At 41.1% G+C, this 21582-nt stretch overlaps 1 protein-coding gene across 3 annotated transcripts in view; it reads right to left on the reverse strand.

The window, feature by feature from the left end:
• Nucleotides 1-21582, reverse strand: part of RECK (reversion inducing cysteine rich protein with kazal motifs) — a 140059-nt gene that overhangs the window by 83115 nt on the left and 35362 nt on the right. Inside the window, exons 5-7 of one of the 3 annotated variants that reach the window (XM_084619925.1) lie at nucleotides 17262-17347; nucleotides 7479-7526; nucleotides 6376-6417 (exon numbers count right to left, since the gene is read on the reverse strand). In XM_084619925.1, the coding sequence (XP_084476051.1) occupies nucleotides 6376-6417; nucleotides 7479-7526; nucleotides 17262-17347 (176 nt within the window). Of the gene's footprint in view, nucleotides 1-4021; nucleotides 4116-6375; nucleotides 6418-7478; nucleotides 7527-17261; nucleotides 17348-21582 lie in introns of those variants that run through there. The other 2 variants (XM_084619923.1, XM_084619924.1) reach the window with 2 other exon arrangements.

The following is a 21582-nucleotide window of genomic DNA, read 5'->3' on the forward strand; positions in this document are numbered from 1 at the left end:
ACAGGGGGGTTGAATGGGGGCAGGGGTCCCAGGAGGCAGTCAGGAGTGGGAGTTCTGGGGGCAGTCAGGGGACAGGGAGCATGAGGGGTGGATGGGGCAGGGGTCCCGGGGGGGGGGTTGGATGGGGTAGTAGAGGCAGTTAGGGGCAGAGGGTCCGGGGCGGTCAGGGAGAAAGGGTGGTTGGATGGAGCGGGGTCCCGGGGGCGGGCAGTCAGGAAGGAGAGGTGGGGGTTGGATGGGGTGGCAGGGGGGCAGGGGTCCCCAGGGGGCAATGCCTGGCTGTTTGGGGAGGCACAGCCACCCCTAACTGGCCCTCCGTACAATTTCAGAAATCTGATGCGGCGTTCAGGCCAAAAACTTTGCCTGCCTCTGGCCTAGTGCTTATTCACTTTCCCAGATGATGTAAAAGAACAATAAAAAAATACTTTCAGAAATAGACTGTATAGAGAACCCAAACAATCTGAACTTCAATTTTGACAGGACAAAAGGGAGGCTTGTTTCCAACCCCACAGGTTCTTTACAACACCTATCTTTTAATGGAAGAAAGAATGAAGACCAAGAGCCCTGGAAAGTTAAATAATCACAATACATAAACTAGTAGATGTGTCTTGGTAGTGACCAAAGCCTTCCCAGGCTTGCTAAAACTAATCAGGTCACCTTTCATATCAAACTATTAAGAAGCACGGTAGACAAAAGGCTTTAATTGTCTTAAATTTGCACCAAAGATAGTCTCCATTTCAAGGAACAGGTCTCTCCTAGAGCTTTTATAAAAATTTGAATAGAAATTTTTCCACTTCCGGTGAGCATTTATTGTTTAAATTAACCATGCTGCTTTTGGCAGAAGGAGTGGGGTCGGTAGATAGGGTTTCAATTAAGGATCTGATCCTTAATCTGAAATAAGAGCCAAATGAAATAGGCAGAGTGAACTGTGGTTCCATTGACACGGCTAGAAAAGCAGAACATGAAAATTGGTAGCTTACCTCAGAAATATAAGATTTACATATACCATGTGTCTCATCTTCTTGATTACATTATGAAGATGACACAGAGAATGAAAAGCCTGAAGGAAGTGCTAACTCTAATCTAACAGAAAAGTATCCGTCACTGAGTGGATGATTTTCTACTCTTGAATGGGATAGAGAACAGAACAGTCTCTGTGCAAATTATGGTACCACCATTTTGGGGGGAACAGTTCTGGCTACAGATTCCTTCCTTTACTGATCTTCTTGCCCATGTCTCAAGTCATCTGCAAATAAATCATGATTCTCCACAAGATGAAGGGCAGCCAGAAAAACAAGTTTTATCCTTCACACTCAGATCCATGGTCTCACATCATCACAGTTGGGTGCAAGGTTCTTTTCCTCTACCTTGTCCCTTTTTCACATCAGGCAGAGTGGGAAATTGAACCTGGGACTCCCACATCCCATGGGAGAACCCTAACCACTTGCCTAAGGGTTAGGATACTCCCATGGGATGTGGGAGACCCAGGTTCAATTCCCCACTCTGCCTGATGTGGAGAAGGTATTTAAATAGGGGTGTCTCCCACTTCACAGAAGAGTGCCCCAATCCCTGGGCTATGGGATATTCTGGGGCAGGTCTATCTCAATCTCTCCTGTTGAGGCAGTTCCACTTTATTCAAGTATTTTATACAGTCATTGGGCCTGAGACAGAGAGAATAACTCTACAACCTGGTGGTTAGAAGATTCACCTTCAAAGTCCCTGCTTCAATAGCCAGTGAATTAAAACATCATTCACCCACTTCCAGAAACAAAGGATCTCAGAGATAAGCATACTGACAACTTAGCTTCAATACATTTATGTTCACTCTGGTTGCTTTGAACATTCAAAGGCCAAGAACAGTCGCATGCTTTAGGGGTATGTCAAACAATTTATGAGCCTTTTCCTCTATTAATGAAAGTACTAGATTTAGAGGACCCAAAAGCTCTTTGAATTGTTGCTAATCTGAGCACAATACCGAAGCTACAATGATACTACCATCACTAAATGTAGAAATTGTTTGGACAGCTTCAGGAAACTCTGAAGGCTCATCATGCACCTGCTCTTCATTACCATTAATAGCAGTCTTCGACAGTATATGCTAACCACACCAGCTAGAGGTGGTGGAGACTCTTTGCTGGTGAGACAGGGACAAATTCTGTACTTCCCTGCTGAGAGCAAAGGGGATCATATTTCTCCGATGGCCTTTTTTGGGACAGAGGAAAGCAAGGAAGCCATTGACATGTTGGTCACTTTACCCATTTGGCCAAAAGCCACCTGGTCTTAGGGTATAAGCAAAGCCCACATTGGAATTCATCAAGAAACTTCAGAATGGAAAGGAGATCTGGAACCAAGAAAAAAAGATCGAACATCTCTCTAGAATCTTCACTCTGGGGATTCTCTGATCAGACTCCATTCCAGAAGAAGATGACAATTCAGAAAAGCTCTCAAATCCAAACCCTCTGAAATGGGAGTAACATCCTCCCTATAGAAGAAGAATGAAGTGCAGTGATAGGGGAAACCAGATTACCTGGAGTCAGAAGAGATGCATCACTATCTCCTAAGAAGTGGTAGTGAAGGTTGCTCCTCAGACCAAAGAAACTGAGCCAATACCAGGGTCTAGTCAGAACTAGGAAGGCAAGACAACAGCAACTGTTTGATCCCCTAGCACAGGATTAGGGAGTCACCCTCAGCTGCAGCCTTTAGATCCAATGATATACTGTCCCTGGACCTATGGGATTTGTAGATGGAAGTCCAAGTGAGGTGTCCAAGAGAAATGGTTGACTGATATCTCTATTTTTAAAACTTCTGACACTGTTCTTAATGTTCCAGTATGCAAAAAGTAAACGTGTGGACCAAGCCCTAGGACACAGAACACCTTAAAAGAACCATGAGATCAGGAAGATTTCTTGGGGCACATCAAACTGACCAAGACTTGAATCCAAAAGATGGATTCACTATACCAGCCATGCTTTAGCACCACCTCCATGAGAAACAGCCTTAGCCAACACTCCTTTTTACATTTGGCCTAAAGAGAAAAACTGGCAGAAACCAAACATTACACTTCAGTGATTGCCCGCTGCTTAAAGCAACAAGCTTGCTGGTCTGTAAAGGGTATTTTTACATTACAGGAAGGCCACCACTTAAAATCACACTTCCTTTCAGCCTTGACCATGTCAGCCCTGTGAAACGAGTATGAGTTTTCCAGGGTCAGGACCCACAGTCAATTTATTCATATATTAAGGCTAACAGAATTAGCCATGACTTGGAGTCAGAACCACAAGTAATCAAATTGACAAGTAAATTGGGCTGGTTAGTGTCCTGGTAACTCAGACCCAGTATGGAGCTGAGAATGATACCAGTACCAAATGGAACCTTGCAATGGTACAAGCTGTAATAATTCTAACGAACGCTTTTTTTTTTGCTTGACAATTCTAGATGTAATAAATACACTACTCTGACAAGTAAATCTAGCAGTGAAAACAAGAAAATTTGAGCCAATATTCTGTTGAGAATGATGATGTTTACGAAGTCTATGTTGGTGACAGAGGAACTGAGGACTTTGAGGACATAGTGACATATGTACCCTTACACTGAACATTTGGATACAGGAGAAGGCATGTGCATAGCTCCAATGGTAGCCGCTTTTAGATCATTCCATGCTCACAGTAGGGAGGACATGAACATCTCAAGAGTGGGAGCACGCAGAGGAGATCAGATGAGAACCAAAAGTTTCAGGCTGCATGTTTTACAGGAAGTTATTAGCAATATTTACGGATTTCTCAGCCATTGACTAAAGCAGAATTCAATTATCCTAAGATCTAGAACAAAAAGTAACTTTGAAGCTGCTATTCACTGAGTGTAAAAAGGTATGTTTGAGACATATTTTTCCCCATACAGAGCACAGCATTTGAAGCACATGCTCTTGCGCTGCTTTTTAAAAGGTTTTAATTAATGTAGGAAACATGAAAAAGCTACACAAAAAGAAATAAAATGTTGCAAAAATTAAAGTAAATAAAAATACCTTTTAACTGTCCCAGGAGCACCAGGAGGAGTGCCCAATATTGTTCTGTGCAAAAAATAATTTTTACAGTGAATGCGAGGAACAGAAACTAAAAACTAAGGAACATTTCCACTTACATTTATCAAAGATGGCTGCTGCTATTGCTACCAGAGTTATATTATTATTGGTCGATGTCTACAAGACACAATGAACTAAATTAAGAGAAACTTCAGCCAAGACTTACGAAAAGTGCACTGCATTTAGCAGGATAAAAAAAAAAAAAAACACCTGGAGTTCTTAATGTGTAGGGAAAAGCATAGTTTGCAGTGTGTAGGACTGACATTTGTAGTGTATAAAGGGAAGTTACAGTACTGCCCCTTCAACACAAAAAGTGACCTCAAGTAGGCAATTACACCCTCCCAGTCTATTATTTCAGGCATTATATCCTACTTTGTCATATTCTCAACACAGTAAACCTCAACTCTATGCACATCTTAATAATAAAAACTCACATGCAGTTTCCCTCCCCTGTATCCCACCTCTTACTTGTCTTTTACCTACCTTTTTGGAAGGAGATGAACAGAATAGTAGAGAGCTGGAAGAAGTGAAGAAGGAAAAAGAAGAGATATACACAGGTAGAAAGAGGATGAAAGGTAGACAAGAAAAAGCTGCTGAAAAGGAGCAGAGAGAAAAAGGACCAAAAAAAAAAAAAAGTTGAAAAAACCCCCAGTGAAAGAAAGTGTACTTCAGCTGCATTTTATAAATATTTGGATAGCACTGTTAAACTTTTAAAAATGTATTAATATAATGTTACCTGAACACAATAATAAATATTTAGTAGCTAAAGAATAGGTGCTTTACATTTTCAAAAACAAAAATCATTTATAAACCCACACTTACAAAATTCACAAATTGCACAATAGGTGCAAATATACCAACCAAGACTTACATATGATTCACACACATTTAAAGTGATGCTGATCCAACAACATTTATTGAGGGGAAAAATGTCTCCAATAAGCTCTGAGGAAAGTGTCACTTTGGTGACAAAGTGAATCTATTGTGACACCAACTTGTAGAAAATGGCCTCTTTGGCAACCTCATTTCATGTGCCCCCCTCCTATTTCTTCCCTATACATTATGCTCCATCTTTGTGGTCTTACCTCACGCGTCACACTTATTGCGCTGGTGGTAGGCTGAAAGGAAACTCAGATGCAGATGTTCCCTTAGCCTCAAGCCTCTGCTGATTGCTAAAAACACTAGCGCAGCTCATCTGACTATTTCTAAGAGGCATCTTATAAAAGTTCTTGGGCAGATCCACATATACCGGTATTATGTGATAACAAGCTATGAAAATTTGCAAAGAAGGAATTAATTGCATTTCAGGCTCTTTTATTTAAGTTACCTAGCTTTTATATGATTTGTACTTAGGTACATAGCACTCGTGAGTGTGAGATTATAAATATAAACACACCACAAGAAAGGAAGCTGAGAGCAGGAGAGATGAAATAGAAAGTCAAGGCTAGAAAATTAATTCTAATTTGCCATTGCATTAAAGATATACCATCAACATATCACATGTATAAAACAGACTCAGATGTACTGATACATGCCAGTCACACATATTCATCATGTGCCATATGGATTCTGTTCCAGATCACACAATGATTAGAGGTTTTGACCAGCCACTCTTATCAACTATTCTGTTGCTTTTCCATCTGATTTAATATACAAAACCAATACGAGGGGAAATGCCTCCAAACTATAGGAGACAGTGCACCTAGTTTCAGAAGATCAAATAGTTTGTGGAACATCTCTCCCTTCCCTTTTGCAAAGCTTCCTTGTATTTGGTACAACCAAGGAAGCAATTTTCACAATACAGAAATAAATAAAATAAATCTAACCCATTAGTACCAGTAGGTCTGAATTTAGATATAAATTAATCATTACAGGTTGTCCAACAAAAGGTGACAAAATCAGTAATTATTGAAGATCCATCATGCCAGGTTCTTCATTTCAATCCACAATATATTATAACTAGTCCATTATTTCTACCACCTATTATTTAACTTAGGTATATTTGCTCTTTTTCCACGCTGTCCAATTGATCTCCCCTTTCAACATTTAAGAACTTGTCCTTTCTCTCCTCTTTATTTATAAGTTGTTCAGTTAAAAGTTGTGCAAATAGTCAAAAAGAATATTTTCTGTCCAAATGAAGAGAGATCAATCTAGGATAAAATGGAGAAACCATTTTGTATAATTCCAGCCAAAAACAATGCAAAGAAGAAGAAATGGGCAAAGTAAACATTCTCAGTAAAGAGCAGGGTGTTCGGTTACCATCTTGTTGTCATTTTTAAGCCTCTCTTACCTTTCACATTTCCTCTTCTGTTCTCCATCAACACATATTGGCCAACCTCCTACAGCAATACAGAAATCCAGAAAAGAAAAGGAAACACACCAGCATAACAGAGGAAAAGGTTGAAGATGTAGAAAGCATAGTATAAACAGCAGTAGAGGAGAAAGAGATGCTTAAAATAAAGGTTCTTGTTCAAGAGAATTCAGACTATGATAATCCCGGTAGTAAAGAACTTGGAGAAAAAGATTTTTTCCCTAGCATTTCTTTGACAAAAGAAATGAAGCAAAGTTGTGTTTAATTTAATAAGGTCTTCTGCAGAATGGGCAAAACATTACATTTATTCCCTAATTAGAAAAGAAACAAAGAAAAGAGAATTGGTACAAGATTATACACTGTTGATTACGAAAGGTTACTATATGAACCTAATTTATGTAGGACTCTAATTGGGGGTGGGGGTGGACTTGGATTTTAATTTGGAAACTAGAGTGAAAGTAAAGTAAAGAAAGATAATCCTAGCTTGATCACTTTTCTTCCAAACAGGAGAGGTAAGCAATAGCTTTCTCAAATTTTCAGGTGTTGAAAGGCACAAATACTAAAGAGAAATTCTGAAAGCATCATCATTTCTTACCTTAAGGACATAACTTTTAACATTAAAAAGGCTTTAAGATTATTGCTGATGTCTACAGTAGCAGTGTAGTTACTAAAATCACTGAAAAACTTCATATTATATATAAACACCTCTAAAAGGTATCTCCTTTTTTAAATAAAAGCCTATATTTTGAAGTTAAAATATTTCTTATAAAAGGAATGCTCATTTACTCTGAATAAAAAAACCTCATATGCAATTAGAATTATAGAATTATTTTAGAACCTTCATTTTTGCTAAGAAAAAGGGTTTTCTTTTGAGCCATAAAAATTAGTCAAATATTTTTACAAACTTGAGCAATAACTCTGTGGTGTTTGTAAAAATACAAATACAACAGAGGGTTTTATTTTAAGTGGCAAATAGTACATTTAGGAATAAAAGTGGAGACAAGTTCTTGTAGAACACATATGCTGTATACATTCTACAAAGTATAATTAGACAGAACACTTTAATTTTGTAATTGAAAATATGTATACCTCGTATTCTTTTCTGCACACTTTCAAAATGTCATTTTTTGAAGAAGCCTGAAAGATAATTAGATTTCTTCATTAATGTATAGCACAAACTAATCAATAATGAAATCATGCAGCAAAGAACAAAATATAGTAAAAGTATATTTAGATAAAAACTGGGAATTTCACTTACTTGCACAGTTTCCTCTAGAGAAAAAGAATTATTAAAGGTTTTATGGTTCTGGGACAACGTGATGGGCAACTTTCACATTTTATTCAAATCAAACCATGTATTTATCTACCAAATTGGTCAGAAAAACAAAAATACCATGAGAAGCATCCGAATTTGCATTTATCTCAAAAGTTTTTTTTTTTCGCTAGTTCTAAAAAAGATAAACCACAATTTTTAGCAAAGGGAAAAGCCCATACAGACCAACATGTGTGCACTAAAAACAAATTCTTAACACCACTTTCCTCTTTCCCCACCAATCACATCACTACATCCCTTTTGCTACAAATGACTCTGGGTATCACTGATAATTAAACTAATCTCTTGAGGATAGTGCCCTTGTATTTTACTTGTTCTGCAAAGCATCTCACACACCTATTACTGCTGTATCAGTAATGATAAACATTTCAATTATCCATCTTGAAATCTCAGCAATCTTTGCTTCAGTTGCTTTCCCCAGTAATTTAAAGCAAAGGAAGGACTTCTGCACTTGTGATAATGCTCTTTGAAATATAGTATGGAAAGTACTGTGAAATGAGAGTATGTTGCAAGATTCAAGAATACACTTATTTTGCTATTAGCCCTTGTGATTACAGTCTTTGTACTACTACTGGCCTGACCTGACTTTTATTTAAGCCAGTGGTCTCCAAAGTGGGGTGCGCAAGACGATCGATTGGGGGGTGCAGCAGGAGGAGCGCCGCCGAAGCAAAAGGGCAGGTAGAGCACCGCTGGAGGGGGGAAAAAGCGGGGGGGGGCAGCCCTGAGTCCTCTGGCCCCTGGAGGAGCAGGGGCAGCCGCGCAGCCAGCTGCCGGAAAGAAGCGGCACTTTCCCCTTCAAAGCCGGCCAGAGAGAAGTGGCGCTGGATGCGCTGCTGCCCGCACCGCGGCCCGTCCTCTCAGGGCCGCATCACAAAAGGGGCTTTAGAGCTGCAGCCCAGGGACCTGAAGCCCCTAAAGCCCCTGTGTTCCGGGTGGCCCTGCCTGGCCGGGGGGCAGCTCCCAGAATCGTGGCCATGCAGGTGGTGCTGTGCTGCACAGAGCCCCCTGCACCAAACAGGAGCTGCCCCAGGTAAGTGCTCTGCACCTCCTGCCTGCCCCAGCCCTGAGCCTCCTCCTGCACCCCCACCCTGAGTGCCCTCCCGCACCCTAACTCCCTCCCAGACCCCACACCCCACCATTAGCGCCCTCCCGCATCCTAACTCCCTCCCAGACCCCACACCCCACCCTGAGCGCCCGCTGTATCACAAAGTGTTAAATCAAGATTTTCAAAAATAATAAAGCATATTCAATCACATTGCTCACTAAAATATTATTAATAATAAATTTTTTTAGTGAAAGCTAAAAGGTTTTTTGTACCGTTAATAAAATAAATTTTTTAAAAAATATTGATTTCTATTTTTTGTGTATGTTTTATAATTTACACAATATATTAGTACAGTAGTATATGTATATAATATATACATAAATATACATATATTGGGGGTGCATGTTCAACATTTTTACTGATAGGAGTGCGCGATCAAAAAAGCTTGGAGACCACTGATTTAAGCAACAGAAAATCCTGTAGGAGTCAACAGAAGCTGTGCTCTCTTGTACCAACGCTGAGCTTGGTCTTATGCCTCCTCACAGAATTTCCTTTTGAATGCTGGCAACAAAATCTCAGCTCTTAAAATCTAATGTAAAAGCAAGCAGTACTGGAGTCAAACCCAAATATTTTCTCAGACTACTTGGCAGTTAGATAAAATATGAGCATTACAATTTAAATGCATATTCTGGAAAATGTATTTCTCAAACAAATAAATGGAAAAGTGGTTATGGAAAAGAATATAGATAAGACACTACGATGGTGCAGATAGTAAGCAATATTGTTCACTAAACAGAGGAAAAAAAAGCAGTGATTAAAAAAGCAAAACACCAGCCAGAGCCTCTAAAAATCCCAAAGTCTGTGAAAATGAAGCACAAGCCACAGTCCCTCTTGAGCTTGTCACTGCTTTCTATTTAGAGAGAGGTTTCCTTCACTTCTGAAAACAGAAGGAAACATAAGAAACAAAAATTGTGACTGACCAAAAATAGAATTTTACATAAAAAACAGAACTACCATTTTATTTAAAAAAAAAAAAAGGGAACAATCATGCCTTTCACAGAAGACGACCAATGGCTATGTATACTGGACTTTGCAGATGTTTATATACATTTTAGTGCCGTTTTTTCTATTAAAAATCTGAAAAGCATTCTGTGACTAATTCCACTTATTGCTTCTAGGGTTGTCATTGGCACATTTAGATACGGTAACTTCAGATCAAAGACTCATCAATATTTTGGAAGGAATCCAAAGAAAAGTTTAATAGGTCAGTGGGATGCTGGCATCTTTAGGATTCCAACTATCCATAGCAAGGCTTAGAAACAGCCAATTTGTGCCAATATGCTGTACCTACATCTCTCTAAAGCTACTACATTGTTCTTCAGAATCATAGCATTCATTAAAAAAATAAAAGCAAGTAATCAAGCACAGAGATGTCTACCTGAGTCTGAAGTGAGCCTGGAACTATAGCTCTTAGACCTGTGAACTCATTTTATTAAGATATTAACTAAGCTGAACAACAATGATAGCTAATTGTGACATTTAAGTTACTTAATTCTTCATGTAAGAAGGGTGGGGGAGGACATCACAGATCTACACAATTTATTGTGAGCCATTTATGTTGCAACACAAGTTGGTGGCATTTGGGAGAGTCCAACATTTCGTCCCACCCCTGACCAAGTCAAGAAGAAACCAAGCCCAAAAAGCCTAGTAGAGCCGATGGGGAACGCCCCTACCCTGACGTTCTTACCAGTTGAAATGTCTTTCATCATCTTGATCGATCGGTTCTTCAGCCCTCATATAGATTGCGCCGATCACAACACGTCTTCCATTCTTCTCTTATCCTGGCTTTCCTTCTCCATGTGCTGCCATGTCTTTTCATGAATAAATTTTCCCATCTCTTTGGAGATCAACCAAGTGGTTGTTTCAGTTCCCATGGGTACCATGCAGCGACAGCTGCAATCCATTGATTGTCAGTGAGCCTCGCTATACGCCCATCCCATCGCATTTTTACTGTACCTGCTTCCAGCAATGACGTCCTGCACTCCACTCTGCTGTCTGATCACTTCATTTGAGACTCGGTCGCGAATTGAAATCCTCAGAATTCTTCTTTCCATCTCCCTCTCCGTGACAGACGGTTGTTGCCCCTCTATCTTCATCAGCGCCCATGTTTTGCTGCTGTACAACGTTGCTGGCAGTGCTGTTGAGTTGAAGAGGTTGGCGCATGTTGCCTTGTTGATTTTTCTTTGGGGGACATCCTTGACAGAACTGAATGCGCGCCAACCTCTTTCTTTAGGAAAGTTCACCTTCCTGATCGTAGCGCATGTTAATTTCTTGGCCCAAATAGAAGAATTCGAGCAATACGTCTATTTGTTCTCCAGTGGCGTGTTCTCAGAAACTTGTGTCTCTTTCTGGGGGGTTCAGCAGTTCTTTGGTACCCCAAGAACTGAGCAGGGCATGATCTCTGGGCATTCTCTGAGCTACTAAAACACTTCTTGCTCATATGTATAAATTCCAAAGGACCGTAGGGTAGCTCTGGAGTCCTTAAGCATGTGCACAGAGTCATTCATGGTCTTGGAGAAGAGTTTTGTAACCATCAAAGGATAAGTCCTTTACCACGTTTTGGACCTCTCTTGGAAAACCCTAAAGCTGGAGCCAGGACACCCTGTGCATAACCACTGCCATAGAGATGGACCTGGCAGCAGTAGCCGTAGCATCTAAGGACACTTGGAGAGCAGTTCTGGCCAACAGCTGACCCTCTGCAACAAACAGACTGGAATTGTTCCTTGCAGTCATGTGGCACATGTTCAATAAAGGCTGTGAGCATGTTGACAGGTTTCAGAGTGGTAGCCGTGTTAGTCTGTATCAACAAAAAGAATGAGGAGTACTTGTGGCACCTTAGAGACTAACAGATTTATTTGAGCACAAGCTTTCATGGGCTAAAGCCCACTTCATCAGATACATGCAGGGGAAAATACGGTAAGAAGTTTATATATATTATATATATATATATATATATATATATATATATATATATATATATATATATATATATATATATATATATATATATATATATATATATACACACATACATACACACATACATATACACACACACACACACCCCATGAAAAAATGGGTGTTGCCCTACCAACTTTAACAAGACCAATCAATTAAGGTGGGCTATTATTAGCAGGAGGAAAAAAAACTTTTGTAATGATAATCAGGATGGCCCATTTCAAACAGTTGACAAGAGGGTGTGAGTAACAGAAGGGGAAAAATTAGCAAGGGGAAATAGTTTTTACTTTGTGTAATGACCCATCCACTCCCAGTCTTTATTCAAGCCTAATTTAATGGTGTCCAGTTTGCAAATTAATTCCAGTTTTGCAGTTTCTCATTGGAGTTTTGAAGTTTTTTTGTTGAAGAATTGCGACTTTTAGGTCTGCAATTGAGCGACCAGGGAGGTTTAAGTGTTCTCCAACTGGTTTTTGAATGTTATAATTCTTGACATCTGATTTGTGTCCACATATTCTTTTGTGCAGAGACTGTCCGGTTCGGCCAATGTACATGGCAGAGGGGCATTGCTGGCACATGATGGCATATTAGATTGGTAGATGTGCAGGTGAACGAGTCTTTGATGGTGTGGCTGCTGTGATTCAGTCCTATGATGGTGTCCCTTGAACAGATATGTGGACACAGTTGGCAACAGGCTTTGCTGCAAGGATAGGTTCCTGGGTTACTGGTTATGTTGTGTGGTGTGTGGTTGCTGGTGAGTATTTGCTTCACGTTGGGAGGCTGTCTGTAAGCGAATGGATAGATCCTTAATGATGCGTTGGAGGGGTTTTAGTTGGGGGGCTGAAGGTGACAGCTAGTGGCGTTCTGTTACTTTCTTTGTTGGGCCTGTCCTGTAGTAGGTGTCTTCTGGGTATTCTTCTGGCTCCATCAATCTGTTTTTTCACTTCAGCAGGTGGGCATTGTAGTTTTAAGAACGCTTGATAGAGATCTTGTAGGTGTTTGTCTCTGTCTGAAGGATTGGAGCAAATGCAGTTGTATCTTAAAGCTTGGCTGTAGACAATGGATCACATCATGTGGTCTGGATGAAAGCTGGAGGCATGTAGGTAAGTACAGCGGTCAGTAGGTTTCCGGTATAGGGTGGTGTTTATGTGACCATCGCTTATTAGCACTGTAGTGTCCAGGAAGTAGATTTCTTGTGTGGACTGGTCCAGGCTGAGGTTGATGGTGGGATGGAAATTGTTGAAATCATGGTGGAATTCCTCAAGGGCTTCTTTTCCATGGGTCCAGATGATGAAGATGTCATCAGTGTAGCGCAAATAGCACAGGGGCCTTGGGGGACGAGAGCTGAGGAAGCGTTGTTCTCAGTCAGCCATAAAAATGTTGGCATGTTGTAATCAGTAAAGTTACATTTGGCAACGATCACTTGATAGTTCACGAGCTTGAAATGCAAGGTTGCAGAGGACTAAGACTTTTGCTCAAGGAGGTTCCATCGCTTCTGATCCCTATGATAGAGGGTAGCCCTCCAAAAATGCTGACTACTCCGTTCATTCACAGCATCCATCCTGAGGGAGTTAGGTGGGGAATAGGAAAACAAAAGTCAAAGTCCTTAAGGCAGCACATTGTCCATCCTTTTGCACACTGGTGGAACAGTGGCGGACATCTGCCATATAGTCTTAGCCAGATCCAGGAGAGCCTCATTAATATGTAGCGCTACTCTGCAAGTGGTTGCCAACTGCAAAATATCAAGCAGTCTGTGCTGCTGGTCTTTGACCTCCTCCAGAGGGATGTACAGAGTGTCCACTACCATTCTAATGAGGTCCTGGAATTGTCTGAAGTCGCTGGCAATGGAAGGAGAGAGAGGCATGAGCACCTCATCCAGCAATGACAATGGCACTTTGAGGAGCTGGAGGCTAGGGCAGATGAGGAATTCACCCCTGAAAGGTCTCCTCCTGCTTTGTAAGGATACAGAAAGGATTTGGATCCCCAATTTCCCTAAGAGATGGTACTGGTGGTTTATTGAATGGTTGCTGATAAGCAGCCCATGGGGCCCAATACGGCCATTATGAGAGTGGCAGATAGGTTGGTTCCACCGTGATTGATGTGTTGCAAAGTCCTCCCTGCATGAGAGCAGATTCTCAAAAGGGGTATGTAGGAGAACTCCTAACAGAAATCAAAGAGACCAACTGGGAGTCCTCTTCTACCTTCCTGTCCTCCAATGGGGGTGGGGGGTAGCCAATGAGAATGGAGGAAAGTCCTGTGCCACAGAGTGGCCTGAGATGCTTGGTACCTGACAGCAACAGGACACCAGCTCATTCAGCACAGATAGATCACTTGAGTATTGTAACTCTTGTGGTACCAGAAAGGACACCGGTACTGACACTGAAGCCAAGGTCACCAGCAACCATGTGCCAATGGTACCAGCAACAATGAGCATACCACAGGCTCTGTCAGATGTAGATACTTACTTGATATCAAGGGTATTGCTTGTACAGTCACCCCCCACTGAGCTCCTTGCAACAGTACCAATGACTGGGTTAAGGCCCACAACAGCACCCATGTCTGAGCTGAGTGCTTCAGTGTCAATGACAGAGCTGAGATAATACCGTGTGTTTCTTCTTACTAATGGAGGGTTCAGGCACCCTCTCCGAGCAGCGTTTCCTCTTCTTGAAGCTTCGGAGCCCCACAGGCCTGCCGGTATTGGAGAAAGAGTCCTTGGCCTCCACAGTACCCTCTGAGAACTTCAGTGGGGACATGGTCTTTTTTGGAGCTGGCTCCTTAAATATGGAGTCCATGCTCCTCTTTTTGGGATTCTTCCCAGAGTGTTCTAAAATCTTCCCTTTCCTGGGAGAAGCATGCCCCAAGGTTGACATGACACTGTATCTGTCTGGGGACAAATGTACAAAGGAGGGGGCTGGGGGTCTCTTGACCTGGCTGAGAGGTTGCAGGGAATGTTCATCGCCAACAATCTGAGTTTTATGTCTCTGTTCTTCCTAGCCCTGGACTTAAGGGCTAAACAAAAGGAGCACTTCTGGGAGATATGGAACTCCCCAGGCAACAGACACACTTCAGGTATCTGTCATTCACCAGTGTAGCCTCCCAGCAGGAGAGGAAATATCTGAAGTCTGGCAAATCAGGCATATCCCACCAAGAGAAGACAGTCTCCCGGGGGGGAAAAAGGAGTAAACAAAAAAAAAAACGACAACAAAAAACAGTCCTCTCACCTAAAACTAATTAACTGTACAAACACTAACAACTCCTCTAAACTAACTAACTTTAATAGAAAAAAAGTGAATAGGAAGGCAGAGTACGCTCTAGGTTGGTTCATGCTAGTTTTCCCGGGCCAAGGCAGTAGAGAAGGCACAGAGGGTGGTTTGCCCACACATCCTATATAGCCTTGGTGTCTGCCACAAGAAGGCATAGGGCGCATTCGTGGGCCTAATTAGCACTCCTAGATAGAAATCTCCTATGAAGCATTTCTGAGGTACATGCGCACCTGAAGTGAAACGCCCATAGGGACACTACTTGAAAAAGAAAATTGGATATTTGGGGTAAAAAATGGTTACATCAATCAATTTAATCTTCCTGTAAAGTTAATTTACTTAAAGGAGGCAGAAATAAGTTACCTCAGTTGAAATTTTGTCACAGTACCAGTCTAATACAATTATTTTTTAAAAATGTAATTGGATCTTCCATGACTACACCTGGTCAAGGAGTTAGTTCTGAGATGCACCCAAAAGAGGATTATAGACGTCTCTAAGCACCATTCAGGGTAATATAGTTTGTTACTGACTCAAAGTAGAGTTTCTCTACTGAGTTACCTAAACCCCAGCAACCATAAAGAGGGTTTAATCTAAGGAAAAAGTATCAGGGTAGGAGTGAGACCAGACCTGAAATAGAAAGGACAGTTGATCAGGAGCATTGGACCACCTATATTCATTGACTGCCCTCTCTATAGGGCAATGGACCTCAAAAGATCATTTATCCTAAAGCCCAAATCTGTGCTTGCTTTAACTACATCTGAACAAGAGTTATGTAGTCCCTGGTTTTATATTCCTTAATATGTTAAGGAGTTCTTACAATGCATTCTTACTCTTTTCAATCCCTAGAGTAGACACATACCATATTTAATGCTTTGAAGCATTATATAAGCTGGTTTTGTTCTCCAATATGTCAAATACTTTTACAGTTATAGTCTTGCCCAAAGTTCACAAGATGAAAGAATTCTCAGACTGACTACACAGCTGACTTTTGACCATCCAAGGCTATTGTGGATAAACTTGAGCAGAAGCACGAACATCTGGGAGGCTTGGTGACCTCAAGTAAAATGCTGCATTCCTTTGTCATACAGAGTTTCCAGCAGTCACACAGACTTTTGCTGTTTAAGCTGGTTTCAGCTTCCCATAGAGATAGCACATTATTTAGGGAGGATGTGGGGAAAGTGACCATGGAGCTTCCAGAATCATGTAATATAAACATCATATTAATTAAGCACCATAAGCTAAGAAGGCTCTTTTAGTATCATGAAGAACTTGTTTACACTATAATGATCTGTGCTTCAGTCAGTTATGCTGAATCGCTTTAAGAACAAATGATACCATGCATCCACACTACATATGGCTTTACCCATTTAAGTTTTGCTCTGCAACCACATTTGCACCATCTTAAGCCAATTTAGCACCAGTGGCTTGAGGGTTCCTGAAGGGCATCAGAACAAAAGATACAAGCTACACTTTACCATTGCCCTAGCTAGTAAACCTCCTGCGTGTTCCCTACCAGACTCCATTCTCTGCCCCCACAACCATGACCCCTAATCATGCCTCACTACCCATACTCCTGCAAGGTAACTACCTCTCCAGAAATGCTCTCCCCGGGGTCTGCTAATAGTCCCTATTCCAGCTCTGGAAGTCCTCAGCCACAGATACAGTGTAACTCTTCCAACATAATTAAAAGGAAAAGATACTTGGAAAGATACAAGATCATATAAATGTTTTCTTTCCTAATTTATTTTACTTGTTTTACTAATATTTAGGTTTTCTTCTTCCTGCATTCCCTTTCTCCTCCAAAGGTCACCCTATTGTTATCCTGAACACTTGTAGACTGAAGAGCTATAAGTCTAAATTTTGGCCTGTAAATTTCCAAGAAGAAAACTAAAACTGGTTTAGGTCCCCCCTCAGCACTTCCTTCTCCCTCCCCAAAAAATACCTCAAAAGATTTGTTGCGGTTCAATTTAGGCTTAAAAAAAAGGCAGAGCTTCAGTTAACCAAGAACACAATGGTATACATCATAGGTGTACACAGAAAATGATTTCTTGACCTATTTCATAGTTCTAAAAGTAATTGCAGAATATTGTCCCCAAAATTAAATGAAGTGTAAAGGTGTAGATGTAATAAATGAATTTAACTTGCCATATTACTGTTCACAAACTGCAGTGTTCTATTATGTTTAATACTGATCACGGAAGAAAATTAGAAAACCTCACCTGTTTACATGCTTGTCGACATTCCACAACAATAGCTAGTTCACAGCAACCTAAGCCAACCCAACCATCAGACTTTTTCAAAACACCTTTAAAATAAAATGACAGCAAATATTATAGTAATACAGGCAGCTATGACAAAAATACCCAACTAACTATAGGACTAAGCCAAAGTAGCTAAGAGGGAAAATAACTAAAACATAAACATTCCTCTTTTCTTTTAAGGCCATGTCTCCTATATGTTATCGAAATCAGATGTGTGCAGTTTATTGTAGACTTTATTTAATAGTATATTTTCAATCAATTATTTAAATTAAAAGGAATGTAACCTATTACATTTCTCTTGCCTTTGTTAAACCTTCAGTCCCTTCCTGGCTTCAGTCCTCTCTGTCTCTCTCTCCTTTTCCACAATAGATTTTGATGCATTTCTTCCTGAATTATGTTCAGAAACAGTCTCCTATTTTCTTTTTGCCCCACCACACACCCCTTATATAACTGCTCTTCCCACACCATATTCTGTATATTTCTCCCCAACCCCATTTTTTCCTGTTTCTTTCTTCTCTCACTTTTCCCCACAAAATATCTTAATACAACAATTCTCTTTTCTAATTTACACAATTTATCTCTTCCCCTCTCTCCCCATGCAGTTTATCATTCATGGTTTTGTCCAACAAAGCCAAACACTACAGCAAAGGACTGCCTCGGCTGCAGCTACTTTTTGGGTGGAGGGGAGATGGTGGAGCTGTAGTGGTACAGATCATATGAGCCCCGGATCCTGATGCAGAGTCCTAAAATCTGATATCATGAATTTCTTAGAAAAAAAATTAAAACAAGTTTCAGGATATTCATGCATTATAGCCTTCCTCTAGGAAACAAGTTGCTAGTAGAGGTAGAAGAGAAAACAATAGAATAATAAAAAGCCCTAATATGCACATATATCTTTTAAAAGATTCCTTGGTAATCTTCTTCCATTCCTATAGTCTTGGCTGCCATTTCAATTTACAACAGATTTTAAAATGGCTGGAGGTCCACAAACTATGACAGATAAGGCAGTTTGGCATTCTGGGGAGAGATTAACAGTTTTTAAAGTGTTGCTTTTTCTCTCCATTCCCTCAGCTGCCTTTTCATTTTCTCCCTCTCTTAGTTCCCTCACTCGCCATTTCACACAACATGTGGAGGGATGTTGATTGCTTTAAGATCCATCTGCATGGAAGCCCCCGCCACACTCTAATAGTCTGTACTGAATATCTAGAGCTATTAAAAAGACACATTTCACCAATATAGACCAATTATTTTATCAAGGAAGTATGACATACATTGTGTGCCATAATTCAAAACTGTAAGAGTAAATAAAATGGATTCTCATTTAGTCAGACAACCAGTTCATGGGAAAGTCACACGGGGTAAACACCCATCCACAGTTAATCACAGGGTTAGCTGCCTGCTACATGCTATTTTAGTATTTAATATTATATAGCAGCTGTTTCTGCGGAACTTTTGCATGAACAATCTTCAGGAATGTGGAGCTATGGAAACAGTCATCTTAAGAATAAATCCACGATACCGACAGTTTCACTGAAAACTTCATTTAAAAATATCAATTGAAAAAAGTGAGATAAAGAAAAGAAATCTGTAAGATTTAAACAGTAAGACAAAATGAATGGCTACTGATTAAAGCTCTGTGTTTGTCACAGAGGTCATGGATTCTGTGACTTTCTGTGACCTTCGTGACTTCTGTAGCAACTAGTGTGCCTGGCACGGGGGCTGTCTGAGCAGCTCAGGTAGCCTCCAAGCCAGGCGCACTGGCCACTGCTGGGGCAATCTCAGCCCCTGCACTCCCAGCAGTAGGAGTTGGGTGGGGGCACTCGGGGCTGGGGCACAGCGGTTCCCAGTCAATGGGAGCTACAGAACTGGGGCTCAGGGCGGAGCGGAGGCAGCACGTAGAGCTAGGAGCTGGAGGTCGCTGTTTCCCAGGAGCCAGGTAGGGCACCTACCCCATCCCCGTCAACCCCCCTCTTCCCCCGGAGGACCTGTGGCGCCCCCTCAGGCCGCCCCCCCTTCCGAGCATCTGCAGCACCTCCTGGGCCACCTTTCCAGCACCAATGGTGTCCCCCAGGTCGCCCCCCGATTCCCCCCAAGTTTTAGTCAGGAGTATATAGTAAAAGTCATGGACAGGTCATGGGCTGTGAATTTTTGTTTATGGCCAGTGACCTGTTCATGAGTTTTACTAAAAGCACCCATGACTAAAACGTAGCCTTACTACTGATCAATCAGAACAAAACTTCCAGGGGGCTGAAATCTCTGTTGCAATGAACTGGCTATGCCACACAGACCACACTAAGATCAATCCACTTTTACAACAGCAGGGGTATACTACACTGGCATGAAAAACTGAGTAATTAGGCAACTAAATTTTGCAGTAGAAGGAGTTTGAGTGTTTCAGGTGTAGAGCCACTTAGATCACATTATGGTAAAACAATGAAGTAATCCTATATTAAAGTTCAAGGTAGAACACACAAAGCAGCTACGGATACATGCCAAGTTAAAGATGCCACAAGAGCCTTGCTATGGTGTAAGTTTTATTGCATGTGATCCTCTCTCAGGGGTATCTCAAAACAATCAGGTGATTGTCGGCTAGATCTGCTGCCACATCTAAATAAAATTGTATTGAGTTATGTTTACAACGGCACACAAACTGATTTTGTGACTAAGGCAATCTGAACACACATTAATGGAGTTGTAACTTCTGTTCACAGCAGTTTGGAGCATGTACTTCTAATATTTTTTGTGAGGTGCTCAAATAGTAGAGATTAGGGTAGTATAAAAGAACATACATTACATAAATGGTTCCTAAACTATGGTCTCTGGACCAGTGGTCCACGGACAGCTGACTAGTTACATGGTGCTGGTTCTCTTTCTTGTTTCTAGCTGCTATATCACATTAAAAGGCAGTTAAAAAGCAGAGTGGATTGATTTAAGTCAAAGCAATTTAAATAACTGATTTTAATCACAATTTAAATGTGCCAATAGAAAACCTTCATTTAAATACCTGATTTTATCTTGGTTTGCATGTGTACTTTTTAGTTACCTTCCTAAAGACCAAAGGACCATTTTTATCAGTGGGGGGAATTACTGTATTATGATTACACATACAATGAAACTAGTTCAGACAATCCATCTGGACAAGTGATGGCGATTAAAAAGGCTACTCTGATAGATAAAACATTGATAATGAAGATAGTGATTCAAGTGGCAATGAAATAACTGTTACCTGAAGTAACAGATCCAGGTTTTTAATCTCAAGGGGCTTCCCTAGGGATTTCATGAAAATTGGTCATGCAGAATGCTCCCAGAAACATTGAGCATGTAGATGAGAGTGAATGGGACTTAGGTGCTTTTGAAAATATATAAAGAGTTTGTATAGGAGCTGACTGTTAATCAGAGTAGTCAGCGAACAGGAGCAGCAAACAGAGGAGTTTAGAGAGGGTGTGTGAGAGGCAGAAACACCTAACAAACATACACTAAAATTTTAGGCCAATCACCGCCCCCACAAAAAAACACAGAAGAGTAAAAATAATGCAGCCAGCATTCCAGCAACAAACTGGGGACTATCCAGTTTAGTGTACTGAATGCAGCATGTACGATAACCTGCCTTGCAGGCAGGTGGCATGTGTGTTCATTTGGTGCAAACATCTCATGGCCCTCAGAGACTGAATAAGGGCTCTTGAGACTGAACTGGAGGAGCTAAGGGAGACAGACTTCCAGGGACACAGTAAAGCAGTTCCACTCCCAGTCTGACAACCTTTGTGCTGTTGGTGAGAATGAAAGTCTCAGGGAAGGAGAACATAAAGCTGGAGCAGAGGGAAACGATCCTTCCAGATGACATCATGGTATCATCTCACACTGTCGCTACCCGTCCAGGGGAGGGGACCCCAGTTACTAGGAAGAGACAGGTAATAGTAATGGGGGATTTGATTAGAAATATAGATAATTGGGTTAGTGATGACTGGGAGAACCACATGGTGAATTGCTTTCTGGGTGCAAAGGTTGTGAGCCTCAAAAGACATATAGACAGCCTTTTGTACAGTGCTGGGGTGGGGAGAGGTGGTCGTGATAGATGTAGGAACCAATTACATAGAGAAAGGTAGGAGAGAGGTCGTGGAGGCCAAATTAGAGCTGATAGGTAAGAGATTAAGGTCCAGGACCTCCATCGTAGCATTCTTTGAAATGCTTCCAGTTCCATGTGTAGGGCCATTTAGACAAGCAGGGGTGCAGGGTCTTAATGAATGGATGGAACAATGGTGTTGGGAAAAGGGATTTACGT

The sequence above is a fragment of the Lepidochelys olivacea genome (genome assembly GCF_965140295.1).
Source record: "Lepidochelys olivacea isolate rLepOli2 genome assembly, chromosome: 2".
NCBI classification, from domain to species: domain Eukaryota; kingdom Metazoa; phylum Chordata; order Testudines; family Cheloniidae; genus Lepidochelys; species Lepidochelys olivacea.